At 40.6% G+C, this 15266-nt stretch overlaps 1 protein-coding gene across 1 annotated transcript; it reads right to left on the bottom strand.

Annotated features, from left to right (window-relative positions):
• Window positions 1-13005: 13005 nt before the first annotated feature.
• Window positions 13006-14931, bottom strand: LOC116475497 (2',5'-phosphodiesterase 12-like). The gene is given in 2 exon segments (XM_032754391.2): window positions 13006-14496; window positions 14499-14931. Coding segments are annotated over 2 exon segments (1815 nt in total). The 3' UTR covers window positions 13006-13114.
• Window positions 14932-15266: the final 335 nt, after the last annotated feature.

Raw genomic sequence — 15266 nt, 5'->3', positions numbered from 1 at the left:
ACTCTTCTCCTTGTCATCATGTGTGCCAGGTGCATCTTTAGGTTATTAATAATGGCTTCTAGCCCTTTCCTAGACTCTGGCCTTAGGCGATATTGTTTCTGGTTAGGAAAAGAAATGGGATCCTTAAGATGAATCTGGACTGGCCTAGTGGTTATAGCTCAAACTCTTGTTACTTCAGTCACCCACACTTCCAGAATAACATTAGCTTCCATCAGGGGAGATGAAGAGTTTACCCTCTGGTTATAAGGGTGCTGGCCCCCATGCGAGCTAGAATATCTCTACCTAACAAAGGAGTGGGAGTCTCGGGCATGATTAAAAAAGCATGTTTAAATGATAGGTCCCACCCAAATCTGCAGCTATGAGGTTGAGAAAAATATCTGGTTAGAGTTTTTCCGGAGACATTACTTATGGTTGTGGTATGTGTAAAGGGAAGGCCTGGATTAGAAAGGAGAAAAGAGAAACTGGCTCTAGTAGCCAGCAGCAGATCTACCTTTCTTCCTTCAATTTCCAGCATCACCCAGGGCTCTTGTGCTGTAATAGCAGTGTGAGTCACTGGAGCCAGGGGTTTGAGCCCTGGGACCCATCAGTCCTGCTAGAGCATCTGTGAGACTGGTTCTGAACCCAGTGACTTGCGCCTCCAGGGGCAGTTCCATCTCCAGTGTTCTCTGCCACAGGCTGGACAAGGTTGAGGTGGCTTCATCTTTCTGCCTAGGCATTCCTTCTTAAAATGACCTGACTTGCCACATCGATAACAGCTAGTGGATGCACCTTAGGGATCCTGGACTTTGCAAGCTTACAACACTGCTACTAGAGTCTCTGTTCTTTTCTTGTATTTCCTCTCCTTTTCTTGGGCCTCCTCCTGATCCCTATCACAAAAGACCAAAGTGGTTATTCTCAGGAGGTTTTCTAGGGTGCTATCTGGTCCTATAGCTTACTTCTGTAGTTTTCTTCTCATATCAGGAGCTGCCTGTGTAATAAACTTGTTTTTCAGGATGAGCTGTTCCTCAACTGAACAAGGGGATAAAGAGGTAAGTTTTATTAGTGCCTCTCTCAGCCTTTCCATAAAGGCTGTGGGGTTTTTGTCTGGTTTTTGGTCTATCATGGACTCTTTAGAATAACTGAGAGATTTGACCCTGGTTTTTCATAGGCCCTCTAATATGCACCTTGAAAAGTGCTTGCTTTTCCATTCATCTCCTGAGTTATTGAGATTCCAATTAGGGTTGTCTACCAGTACTATTTCTCTTCTTAGTGCGAATGGAGTTTCCACTGCTTTTTTATCTTCCCTGTCTCCTCTTTTTCTCCTTTGTCTGCTATAGGAGACATGTTGCTTATCTCCATATTTTTCTGCAGCCTGCAGAACTGCCTGCTTTTCAGCTGCAGTGAGGGTATGGCTTAGGAGCAACATAACATACTTCCATGTGAGGTCAAACACCACCTGAGTTAAATTTTTGAAAATTTCTATATACCAATTGGGGTCATCAAAAAATCAGCCTAAGTCTGCATTTATTTGTTTAAGGTTCTATAATGAGAAGGGAATGTGAGCCTTTGTGGCACCATTTCCATCAGGCACTTCCTGCAGAGTTAAGAGGGAATTGTGTGTGTGTTTGTTGGGGGGGAATGGTAATACTGGAGATGGTGGAGATGGAGGAACTAATGGTACAATTGGAGGGTGACTAGAAGGGTTGGGACATTCAACGGCTGCCTTAGATTCCTCCTCTGGAATCTGCTTTAGCTCTGGGGAACTATTCCCTGTGTGCTTGCCTGCCATGGCTGCTAAAAGAACTGGGTCGACTGTATACAGCTTGTAAAGTTCTGTGTTATCTCACAGGGCACAGAAAGCCTGTACATGGAGAATCTCAGTCCATTTGTCCTTCTGTCTGCAGAAAAGATCTAACTATTGGATAATATTGAAATCAAGGCTCCCCCTACCAGTCCAGGTTTGTCTGTTCCCAAGATGGTAAGAAGGCCATCCCCTTGTGCAATCAATTATGAGGTGCTTTTTCTTAAAAGTCTCAGGGTTGAAGGAGTCCCAGTGCTTTAAAATGCACTCCAAGAGACTGCATGCTGAAGATGATCTGTTACCCATCTAGAAAGAGAAGGGAGAGAAGGCATCCCTTTAGTCTCCTTCCCTTCTGTATGTGACCCAGGGTAGAGAAGAAAACAGTGGGGGCGTCCCCCCAACTATGTTCCCTCCCTGGTTCCTGGGTCCCAGCACCCTGTTGAATGTGCCTTCAGTGGTTGTAGGCATGACCCTCCTAGCTATGGCACCAGAGGAACTATACTTTTAGGCCAATCACACTTACCCAAATAGCCCTAATCTTCTGCCTATGATTTCTCTTTGACTTTTTAGACTTGTGTGACCTGTGTGTCTCCCTAAAAAATGGATCTGAGAAAGACTATATAAAAGCCAAGGCTTCTTTAATGGAGGGAATGTGCTAGATTTCCTGCTATCATGGCCCAGGCTAAAACGTTTACCATTAGAAAAATAGCTCCAGTTAACTTTTGAACTTAAAATCTCCTTACTGATTAAGTACTGTCTTAATCGGAGAAAGAGGAGGTGCCTTAAAGGGATGTGGGGACCTAATGTCAACTTTCCTGCTGATGGGACAGTATCAGGACTAAAATTTGGTTGTGGAGGACATGTTACTCTTAATAGCTGAAAGCAGAATTTTCCTATTCACAGAAGTAGCATAAAGCCTAGTTTCCAGTAGAAAAGCACAAAAATACAAAGTTGTGATGCTGCAATGTAACATAGCGGGCCAGCAATGTGTTTTATGAAAAGGATTTCTATTTCCACTAGGTGGCCCTATTGGCTTAGAAATGACATGCGCTCACCAACGCATTAGTAGCAATTAACATCACTGTGGCGGAAGTGGAGATCTCTGTTCCTAGAAGATTGCCATGGCATTCCAGAGCTATATCTTTGGTTACTACTACAAAATCATTTCCTGATTTTGCCTAACAGGATTACTTCCCTAGGCTGTAAAAATTCCTGCACATTCAAGGGAGAAAGAGACCATGGATAGAAAAAGAAGAAAAGTTTTTGACAGAATAACTGGAGATTCTTTACCAACACCCAGAGCAAGCTGTCAGAGACTGGGTCTGGTTTAGAAGCCTTTGAATAACACCACGCTGTATCCTGGCCAGAAATTCTCACTTGCCTCAGAACTTTCCCCAGCCTTGCATGACGGCTAAGTTTCACTGTGAAAAGAAACTGATTTGAAACATGGCCAACATTCCCAATGACCCATGGGTATTCGCCATGTTCTCACCAACAAGCCTGACATCTGAGTCTTTAGAACAGTGGCCACAATAAGCGTATTCTTAACTGGCTGACAAATGCTCATTGATTGATTTGATTTGATTTTAAAATAGAGGCCGAGAGTGCCTCAGAATGGTAGAACAGATTTTTAAGTTTGCTCCTATACTCACTGCTCCAGTGAATGTTGTACCTTGGTCTCCAGCCAACACACCAAAATGATATGGCTCCAATGACTGGAGAAACACCAGGATCGTTTGTCTTGCCCTAATAAGATTAATGACATGGACACAGGTGGAGTTGTTTTAGAAGCAGAAAGCTTAATAGGCAAGAAAGAAGAAAAAAGCTCCCCCCCACACAAGGAGAGCCCTCATTTAAGGCAGCTGTCACACAAGGGGTCTCAAAAGCTCTAGAAATGGAATATCATCTCCATTGTGCTAATGGAGACCCAATCCTCAGGAAAGGTAGAGAAAACTGATGATATTATCAAGAGACACCTCAGAAAATTATCCCAAGTAACTCACCTTCCTTGGGTTTCTCTTCTTTCCATGGCCTTACTATGAATAAGAAATACCCCTTCAAAACTAGGTCTTAGCCCTATTGAGATGCTATATGGATGACCTTTACTTACCAATCATTTTCTATTGCATCAGGAAAACTCTGAGCTATCTAAGCATGTAACCTCTCTGGCTCACTTTCAACAGGAATCAGCATAATTAGCAAAAGCCCAACCCCAGGAAATAAGACCACCTCTATTTAACCCAGGAGATTTGATACTGGTAAAAAGCTCTCCCTTCTCTCTCTCACTCCCTAAGCTCAAGCTTGAAAGGGTCTTACACTGTTCTTTTAACCCCCTTGGAAATGAAAGTTACAGGGATTGACTCCTGTGTACATCGCACTTGAGTCAAAGCCTGGAGAGCTGAGGGAGCAACCCCTTATAGCCCAGAGGAATATCCTCAATATTAATGTGAAGAAATAGAAGATCTTAAGCTGAAAATAATAAAGATAACTATCTCAGTGAGACCTACTACCTCACCAAATACTTTTTGTCATTTCTAACTCTCCTTTTGAGATTTGTTGTCAATTATTTACTATGCCAGCCTTGTGGGAATTGTTATACTCACTCTGCTATTTGCAGTATGACTATATACTATAGCACCCTCAGGGTGGATTATCGGACAGAGAATCTCAATTATTGTAGCATTTTCTTTAATTATTATCCTCATAGCAGGAAGAGCAGTTACTAACATAAAGTAAACATGAGTATTTTACTATCACTAAATCTGTTAGGACTTTTTATCGAACTTAGAAATACATCACATCCTTTAGCCCCTACAATATCAGCCATGGCCCATTTATACAACAAGACTAATTGTTGGGTCTGTCCTAAACAGTTCTCTCAGTTTAGTAACACTGAAGAACCATTCGATGACCCAGAACTCACCGGCTTAGGATTGCCTGTTAGCTTTACCTTGAACTGTTAAAGACTTATCAGGCATAAATGGGACATGGTATGCGAACACTTTCAACTGGGTAACTATCTCCTCTCAGGAGAATACTTTGCTCTCAGTGCCAAAGAGCACTCTCCCCAAAAATTAGCTTCATACCCTCAGGCTGGGAAAAGTTGACCAGGTAATAACAAATGCCTTCCTCTGCTTTAAAAGCAGCAAGGAAGGATTATACTTGAGCGATCGCAGATATTGTAACATCACACTTGCAGTTGCTGGTAGTTCAAAGATTTGGAGAGGAAAGCACAATAAGAGTGATGGAAAAGGATCAGAAGCCCTAACAGGGGGCTTTCAGAATATAGCCTCTCCTTCTGGTTGGAAGTCCCTATAGGAATGGCATGCTCTAAATAACCACCTTGACTATAATGTAAAAGATAACACAAATATGTCCAAATATGTCCCCTCAGGGAATTCCAGACCCTTGTATGATGTTTGCTAATAGTAGTGGTCTACAAATCTGTGGGCAAACTGGGGACATCTGCATTGACAGCCCTTGCCACAAGGATCATCTGAGATATTGGCCAGGGCATATTATGCCTCTAATTTTTTGAAGCTCCATTTGTCAGGTGGACTCTTCTCATTTGGCATGTCAAATTCCAAATGGCACCATAAATGATTATCCTAAATACAGGTACCTTTAACTCAAGGATGCCCCTATTATACATAAAAAAGGGGAACTTCTAAGATATGAGAAAAATCTGCCAGTTTTTCTCACAAGCCAAAACTTAGAACCATCCCTTCAAGGAACAGGGGTGTATTTTCTTTGTGGCTCCTGGCTACACTTCATCTTTCCAAGGCACTGGAAGGGAATATGTACTAGAGTAGCAGTAGTTCCTGACATTATTTTTAAATTCTACTGAGATGTCAGCATCATCTGGAGACATCCCTAACTGAGGCTCTTTTCTAGAAACTGCACTATCTCAGATACACTGGACAAAGAGATCTTTCATTTCTATGCCCTCACATGGAGATTAACTGAAAGGGCAGACTGGGCAGAGCACGCACATGACAATCCCATCTTAGAAAAACCATGCATGGAAAATTCTATAGCCAGAGGTCTATTTTGGTTTGCGGGCATCCCTCTCCTTGAAAGATCAGTACTTAATATTTCCATTACGAGGCAACAAGGATGGAAGGCAACTGTAGGTGCCATAGAGGCACAACAGCAATCTATTGATTCCTTAGCCTCAGTAGTAGCACAAAATAGATGGACCTTAGATGTCCTTATAGCTGAAGTAGGCGGTACCTGTGCACTTTTTTTTTTTTTTTTTTTTGTATTTTTGGTAGAGATGGGGTTTCACCATGATAGCCAGGATAGTCTCGATCTCCTAACCTCGTGATCGGCCTGCCTCGGCCTCCCAAAGTCCTGGGATTACAGGCATGAGCCACTGCGCCTGGCCTACCTGTGCACTTTTAAATCCAACATGCTGCTTCTGGATTAACACCTCTAGTCTAGTAGAGGAAAACCTACAGATACTTAAAGATCAAATCAAAATCATTGACAGGTTAAGAGAAAATGTGGGCTTCAGCTTTGGGTGCCTGCAATCCCTCTTTAATGAATTCCAGTGTTCCTTATGGAATCGGTTAGCTCTTTATTAAGTCCCCTCTTTCTTGTGTCTTGTATTAATATTTGGTCCTTGTATACTCAATAGCATAACTCGAATTGTTTCCTCCTGCCTAGAAGCAATCAAACTCCAAATGGTGCTGCAAATCGAAATATGCATGGATGTGCCATTCTGCCAAGAACCCTTAGATTGACCCTGGGAGGAATCCTAGGTGCTGTTCCCTTCCTGCTGCCCCTTTTTAACAGGAAGCAGCCAGAAAGAGCCGTTGCCTGAAACCTCCTAATAGCAGTTAGGGTGATGTCTTTTCAGGGAGGAATATTACAGGAGTTATTAAGAAATTGTTTTAGGCAGATAGAGTAAGAAGTCCTTGGTAAGGCTTTTTCTTTTAATACAACAGTTCCACAAACATTTCTTTTCTAACAGAAAGCAGCTTGGAAAGCCAGACTGGCAAGCATTGATATGTAAATGCCAGCGAGTAGAAACCAGGTCCAGTCAACATAGTGGTTCCCACCCTCTTATACTTATCACCACATGTGCCAGGTGTCATGGCCACCTCCAGGTAACACCACGCGTGCAGGACATCATGGTGACCTGCATTTGCATATTAAAAGGCTAGGGTTGGAGGGCCAATTTATTTCATGGGCTACGTGAATGACACACCTGGTCAAACCAATCCCCTGGGCCTTATGCAAATCAGACACCATCTCCTCCAGCCTCCCAATATGATTGACTGTTTTCCATTACACACAGGGTTCCTCTCTGTTCAGAACTCCGCCTTCCCTCTGTACGGGGAAGCTTTTTTCTTCTTTCTTGCTTATCAAACTTTCTGCTCCTAAAACCACTGCATGTATGTCCTTGTCCTTAATCTTATCAGCGCGAGACAAAAGACCCTGTGTTTCTCTGGTCATCCAAGCCGTATCACTGTTATGCCATGGAAAACACTGGTTATACTTTCACTGGTGCTGCCTTTCAATGTTAGAAATGGTTAAAGCTTTATGGGAAACGGTAGGAAAAATTCTTAAAGTTTTTGGTTTTAGTAGCTTTAAGCATAATTCTAAAAAAAGAAAACATCTCAGGCTAGACTTGCCCATTGAAAACAGATATGGAAAAGAACATAGCTTTGCAAACAAAGACTTTGTCTAGAGCCTGCAATCAAGCTAACAGTTCAAAATTTGTAGACTGACAGAATTGAAAATTCAACTCCTCTACCTCAAAGCGAAGCAGTTACAAACAATGGTGCTGAAGTGGCAGCCTTAGAAGGAGATTAAACAGATGCCCTAATCAAAGGCCGTGAGCACCCCGACAGAGAGTATTATGTGGAGTGCCTTCTCATGCAACCCTCAATGTAGTAGCCATTAAGTTGAAATATAGGAAGGTGAATTTTATTACAGAGGCCTGCAATGAAAGACTAAGATTCCATATCTGGATGAGATCTTTGGAAATGTTACTTGCATAATAATCTAACTAGAAGAAAGTAGAATGAACATCTAAAATGTTTTACAGGGAATTTTTATGTTTTATTTTATTTTATTTTGTTTTGCCTGGTGGCTACAAACTAGACCTGCAAATATCAAACAAACTGTAAGACAATTCCCGGATTTCCAGACCAGCTTTCAGTAGTAAATGAGCAATGTAAATTGGTTAGCCCAGAAGACCATACTCTCTAAAGCTACTTCAGATTTGAGGAGGAAGGAAAGTAAATCACTTCTCAAGGGCTTGGATTGGAAGCCATGGAGGACAACACAGACAAGGGAATTCTTTAGGGAGGTCTCAGGCAGGTTTTTCAAAAGTGCTAACAAGAGGATGTCTTTCCCTAACGCAAATGGAATCCTCGCAATTCCTGAGGATAGTGTTGGCCTATGGCTATAGATGACTAATAGCTGTGTTTTAAAATCATTTTCCTTTCTAGAAAAGATTTTCTTGTGATAATTTTTTCTTATTTCATCATTCAAATTAGGCATGTTGGGAGAATGCAAAATATCCAGAATCAGATTTCTGACTCTGAAATGAATTTTGTAATCAAATTGGATTTGATGATTGTCTCACTCAGAGAAGTGGTGATATATTATTCTAAAGGAAATAAATGTAAACATGGGTGTTTGAATAACTAAAGAGGTCAACAGTGGCAGAATCTGCTAGATTTCTCTTCATATCCACTTGTTCCTTTTTACTTACCAATAAAACCGCTTGAATTTAAACTAGGTACATGGCTATTCAGAAGACTATTTTGTCAATAGTTTTGAAAAAAGTCACCCATTCCTGTTTAACTGGTTCTGTAAAATTTTTGTGTTATAAGATTCAGATGTTGTATGTTTGATAGTGGGTGAATCTTGTTATGCCATGGGAAGCATTGGTTAAACTAAACTAAAAAACTTAAAACTCAATATCGATATGATATGGACTGGCAGGCTAAGATAAGATTTGGGGAGGTCCTCTCTAAAACATTGAGAATGGTCATCTCTAGATAGTTGGAATTTGTTTATATGTGCTTTAAAAACTTACATTAAAATCATTTTATAAGCATTTCTTATCTTTGTTAATGAGCAATTAAACATACTGTTTTGGAGCCAATATACTTATTTTATCTGGCAATATGATGATATAATGAATAAACATAAATATCTTATTCAAATGCTGATTTAGTGAGAAGGCTTTCTTAGCTTGGCAGATTAACCTTTCACTCTTGTATTACAGTAGAAAAGTTCATTATATAACCAATCTATAGAACTTTGTATTAGATAAAGCTTTTCCTTTTTCCCTTTAATATAAGGGAGAGCTATCTCTTAAAATTATTGGGATGACTCAGTCATCATAGGCTTAATAAATTATGTTACATAACTTAAAATAAAAATTTTAAGTTGACAGATAACGTGGATTTTCTCTGCTTGCATAGTAACATTCATGCCAACTGATAATTTTGGAGGTGCTGATTGCTTTAGCAAAGTAAAACATCTTTAATTATATCATGTAACATAAACTTAGATACAGCAAGAACTTTGAAGAGTCATACTATGGACAACAGACGAACTACAACAAAATTGTTGAAAATATCTTGCAAAATATGTATTAACATCATCATCAGTGTCAGAAATATTCATTAGGAAATACTAGTTTTCTTAAATATTACACAAGATTTGAAAAATGCTAGTCTTGTGAAAAAAGTTCCTTCAGAATTTGGAAATTCCCAACAGTACTTTTGACTGAATTACTAAATTACCAAAAGTGTTGAAGTAATATCTAACCTTAATATATTTTTTAATAACACATTTATTTATTTGTTCTCCCTATTGTATTCAACATAAAGAAGTGACTAGAACAAGCAAATACGTTGTTCCACAATTGGCAGCCTTTTTTTCACCTTGAAATCCTTATCCATGTTTACCAAATATGACCAATGAAGCTACACTAACATTGTGCATCTCTCACTTCAATTCCTTACATTCCAGAAAATGCTACAAAAAGTAAATCAACCAAAGGAAAGCTTTAATAGTAATTTGCATGTGCATCTGTTCTATTAGGGACTGGACTATATTTCTGTATTTAAGATTGCTTTTCTTTTCTAATTTGAAGTATGTGACTTGAAAGTGTTTTTATTTTGACTGTTATCTGTCCTCAAAGCTGAAATGTTTTGTCTAGGTTTTCTGGAAATGGAATATTATTATATTTAAACTCAGTGTTGGGCCACCACCAGATTAAAATAAATGAACATGTTACATTGGGTAGCTAGTTAGGTATGAGCTGGGCAGGAGAGGTTTCCCCCACTCCAAACAGACACATACTAGGAGTATTGGTGACCATCAGGTGATGGTCGGGCGGGTGTTAACAGTTTATCTAAATATTATCCAATTATCTAATAATGGGTCACAGCCAGTGCCAGGGAAAGGCAGGCTCCTAATAGAAAACACCTGAAACCAATCAGCAGTTTCCAAATAAGATTTCAGGAGTGGGGAGAAGTAATGGAAGATCTTGGAAGTATGCCAACATGTAAAACCCCAAGTCAAGAGGTCAAGCTGCACAATTGGTTTCTCAAGTCACCCCCTTGGCCCTCTTGTAAGTTGTACTTTCCTTCTTTTCTTTCCTTTCCTTACTGTTCTAAAGCTTTTTAATAAACTTTCACTCCTACTCAAATTTGCCTCCATTGCTCCTTCTGCCTTATGCCCCGCAGTTAAATTCTTTCTTCCAAGGAGGCAAAAGTTGAGGTTGCTGCAGATCTCTGTGGATTTGCCACAGGTAATTCGGATACATGTCACTGGTAACAAACTAATGGAAGTATTTTACCCTATCTAGAAGTTTTACTTTGTAAATTGTGAAATCTGAAAATCAAGTAATTATAAAAAAATGCATTTTATGTAAATGTGTGTTTTAAGTAAACAAATTCCAAAACATTTAGAATATTTGAGCACATATTAAGTTAGTATTCAAGAGAAATGCTATCAAATGGCTATTTAGTACTTTACTCTTCATTGGTCAACTTTGTCTGATGGTGGAAACATTGATTAGACTAAACCTTTTACACAGATAAATAAGTGCTTTGGTAGTTTTTTTTTTTTTTTTTAAATCAACTGCTTAAGAGTTAAAACGCTCAAATTATAGCTGGTATTTGTAAACCTGTTGGATATCTGTAGATTAATGAATGCTGCATTAACAAAAAATTCAAAATAGCCTGTAAACCTGAAGATAGGCCTTTTTTTTGCAAAAATTATGTGAAAATTTGAATGATCTGCCTAGAAATGAGAAAAGTATCACAGAAAATATCTTTTAGAACCTGACTTTTTAAAATACCTAATATATTTGATTACATCATAATTTCTTTTTTTTTTTTGGTAGCATCAATTTTTTATTTGTAGTTTTTTCTAAACAAGATCCCAAGAAACTTCCACTTTAATTTTTCCCTTGGGGTACTTAAAGTACTTCACGGTTCAATGTCAAGTGCAGATAAAACCCCTTCATTTTCAAACTTACTAAGAGTTAACAATACATTTGATAGTGAGCAGAATACGAAAGTACAGATGTTATCAAAAGAGGAAAATTCTTATGATACTGGGTTCAGAGATTAAAGAATTTGAAGCAAGGGCTTTCATGACTGGGGAAAATCAAAGCTTTTCTTGAAGGGGGTGGGCTTTTACTACTCGAGCTATTAATTAAATGCAGAAATGAGATAACATAGTTATCCTGAACATCAAAAAAGCAACAGCTAATACAGCTAATGCATTATAAATAATGTATTTGATAACTGAATTAGTAAAACCTGGTTACCACTCTAGGCTAGACACTAACCAGTATAACCATTTGTAGTTTCTAATTTTAAAAAGTTTGGCTTCATATTTAAATTTCCTTTTACTATATATATATTACATATATACACACAGTTGTCTGTAACTCAAACTATAATGCTTGTCTGTAAAAAGAATAGTTTTTTATTTCAGAGATGCTTAAAAGTCCCACTACTCACCTTTTTTCCTGTTTACAAAAACCAACAATTTTGAAATTACTTCTAACATAGATATGCTCAATGATTCATCCAAAATTTCAAGCCCATATCAGTAGGTAGTTTTTCATAAAGTAATGTACTATATTTTCTAATATCATATGGTCAAATACCCTGTTCATTTATGAACATTTTTCATGGGCAAGAGTAACTAAAGACAATGGGATCAAGCTGAATATGTTGCTACTCATTTTGAATACTAAATTGTGCTTGCATCCTAAAAATTAAAATGAGCTGCAGTAAGAATTAGAATCTAAACTGTGTTCATTTGTACCATACACTAAAAACTAAAATCCTAAAAATAAGAATGAAAATACTGTACTTGTTCATTGAAAAATGAAAGATGAGAAGCAATAACAATTGGTGACGATTTATTTTTATCTTTTGTTAAAGCTCTGAAATTGTAGTAAATCGCCAACTAAATTGAGGTAGAGGTAGACCCTAATGTTACTCCTTCCATGTGTCAAGTCTCTCACCTTAGGTCTCTAAGGTCACCTATAACTTAAGTCTCTCACCCTTAACTTATATACATTTTCCCTCTTAGTACATAAGCATGATTCATTTTGGAATGTGTTGTCATGAAAGAAAAATTAAGATCATTCAAATGGTACTTTAAAAATTCTGAACTACTAGCTAAAAAAATTCTCTTATAAAAATGTACACAAGGGCCAGGCGTGGTGGCTCACGCCTGTAATCCTAACACTTTGGGAGGCCGAGGCAGGTGGATCACTCGAGGTCAGGAGTTCAACACCAGCCTGGCCAACATGGCGAAACCCCATGTCTACTAAAAACACAAAAATTAGCCAGGTGTGGTGGCGCATGCCTGTAATCTCAGCTACTTGGGAGGCTGAGGCAGGAGAATGGCTTAAACCCAGGGGGCAGAGGTTGCAGTGAGCCGAGATTGTGCCATTGCACTCCAGCTTGGGCAACAAGAGTGAAACTCCATCTCAAAAAAAAAACAAAAACCAAAAAAACAAAAACAAACAAACAAAAAACACGATAATTCAATCTTCCTTTTCTGAGAGTCTCAAGTTGGAGAAAAATAATTCAATTTTCTATTTTGCTAGTAATAAATATATTTGTTTCTCCTCCAATTGTAGAGGAAAACAAGGAAAGAGAAAATGTATGATGCAAACATTATCAACAGTTTCATAACGAAGACCGGTAACATAACTATGAGGGTTGAACATTTTACCATTCCTCTTTGAAGGTTACATATAAGCTTTGATTCATATTAAATTTTCTGCTAAAACAACTACTTCCTTTTCAGACTTCAATTCCATTAAACACACATCTATTTCCATTTTAAATCACATACAAGTGCTATGTGATCAGAGGGATGGGAAACACTAGGTAAGGTCTGGTGGGTGGTAACTTCTTCGTGACTAGGTAATGGAATCACCTGTTCAACCTCTAAAGCGTTTAAGTCAATGAAAATGTAATCTAGACATCCATGAAAGCCACCAACATAATTTGTGTAAGCAGGTTCACCACAAGCACTTTTCAGATTGAAGAAATGCGTAAGAGACATGTTGCATCTTTCCTCCTCCCCATTGGAAGCCCAGTCTTCATGATCCTCTGGAATGCTGCCATTGATGACAAAATGATACATTCCTGTTGATGGTGTACTATTAAAGTCCCCACAAAATATAACTGGTATGCCAGGATACAGATCACATGAAACATGTCTAATGTGAGCCAAGGCTACTGCCATTTGAATGAGGCGAATATACCCACCTTTAGGATGCCAGTAAAGATGGGTATTAGCAACACATATTCTTTTAGAAGAGTCCTTTGTAGACTGAAGAACTGAAACCTGAAGAACAGAAGATCTCTGGAGCACCTTCTCCTGCGCTGATGGGTACAAAACTAGTTTCTCCAGCAGTTCTTTGTGAAGTGGGTCGGACTCGAGGGCTTCGTAGAATGAAATGTCATGCTGGCTAAGAAGGCTGAACTTAGACTTTCGGTAGAAAGTGGCCAGGCCTTCGTGCTGCTTGATTCGAAACACCCCCTCGAGGCCGAAGGCCTCTAAGGCGGGTACCAGGCTGTCAGAAAACACTGCGCGGTCGACCTCCTGCAAACAGATGACATCGGCGTTGTAGCCGGTGAGTTCCTTCTGGATAAGGTTCTGGCGGTAGTCGAGCTCCAGGGCGTAGGGGGCGCAGTATGGGTACAGAACCGTTCGCGAGAACTCAGTCTGCGCGTACGTGTCTGCCAGGATGTTGTGAGAGACAGTGCGGATGAGAGCGTCCTCCGTCACCTTCTTCGTGTAGAGATGCCGGTGGTCAAAAGTGCAGGTGCCAGGCCCAGCCTCTACCACACATACACTTTCCAACTCCCAGCTGGGCCCAAAGCGCTGCCCATCGCCTGGGGTGCAATGAAGCTTGAGCCTTAGCCCGATGTCCGCATTGGACGGGGTGTAGACGCGCTCCTCCACATCAGTCTCAATCCAAGAAGAAGAAGGTGAGGAGGGAGACAATGACGAGGGGACACCGACCTCGGGCTCCGCGGCTCCGGGCTTGGCTTCCTTATACCAGCGGAAAAGGGAGCTGGCGGGATCCCCAAATTCGAGGCTGAGTTTGGGGCACACAGGGAACCCGGCCATGCTGTAGCGCGGCAACTGCAGTTCGGTGAAGGCGGGCGGGTTGCGCTTCACCTTGTACTTAACATCACCGCGCCGTCTTGCCAGGCATCCACGTTGAGCACGTCCTCAGCCACTGCCTCTTCCCGGTAGTACGGCTTCACCACGGGCTCGCAGGCCACCGCCGGCTCGGGTCCCGGCCCTGAACAGGCCGCTCCGCCGCTCGCATTCGGCCGGCTCTTCCTGCTCTTCTTGGCGGCGGCCGCCTTAGCGTGACCCTTGAGGGCATTGGTGGCGATGCGGCTGAGGACTCGACCCAGCAGCTCGATCTGGTCGCGCTGCATGTTCTTGTGGCTACCATCAGCCAAAGCGAATGACAGGCTCAGCTTGGGTTCCGAGGGTACCCAGCGCACTACAGCGCGCTCCATCGCTCCCGCCGCTGTCTGGCTCTCCGCTTCAGCCCGGCTCAGCTTCTCCACCGCCGTCCGGCTCACCCGAAGCGCGGCGCGGGCGCCTGGGAGCCTCCACATGAACCTGGTGGCCTAGCGGTCGACAAGACCCGCGGCCGATCAGCGGCCTACTGTCAGGTAGGTACATCATAATTTCTAATAGTTTTTTCTTCTTGATAATAATACACCTGAACTTATTTCTTGTATTTTCACTTTCTGGCCTTTTCACAAGTTAAGATGGTTAGTTTTTTTCCTTCCAATTGGAGCCTAAAAGTGATGCTCATTCTATAGCATCATTATGCTGTCTTAGCGATGCTATGGAATGAGTGGGAATGAGGAACTAATTCTCAAAGTAATGTTTCTTCTTACAACATTCAAGGAATATCCTTACAGAAGGTAAGTTGGAGTAAGTACAT

Source organism: Hylobates moloch, unplaced genomic scaffold (genome assembly GCF_009828535.3).
Source record: "Hylobates moloch isolate HMO894 unplaced genomic scaffold, HMol_V3 SCAFFOLD_2, whole genome shotgun sequence".
Classification (NCBI taxonomy): domain Eukaryota; kingdom Metazoa; phylum Chordata; class Mammalia; order Primates; family Hylobatidae; genus Hylobates; species Hylobates moloch.
This window is presented reverse-complemented; position numbering and strand designations above follow the sequence as displayed.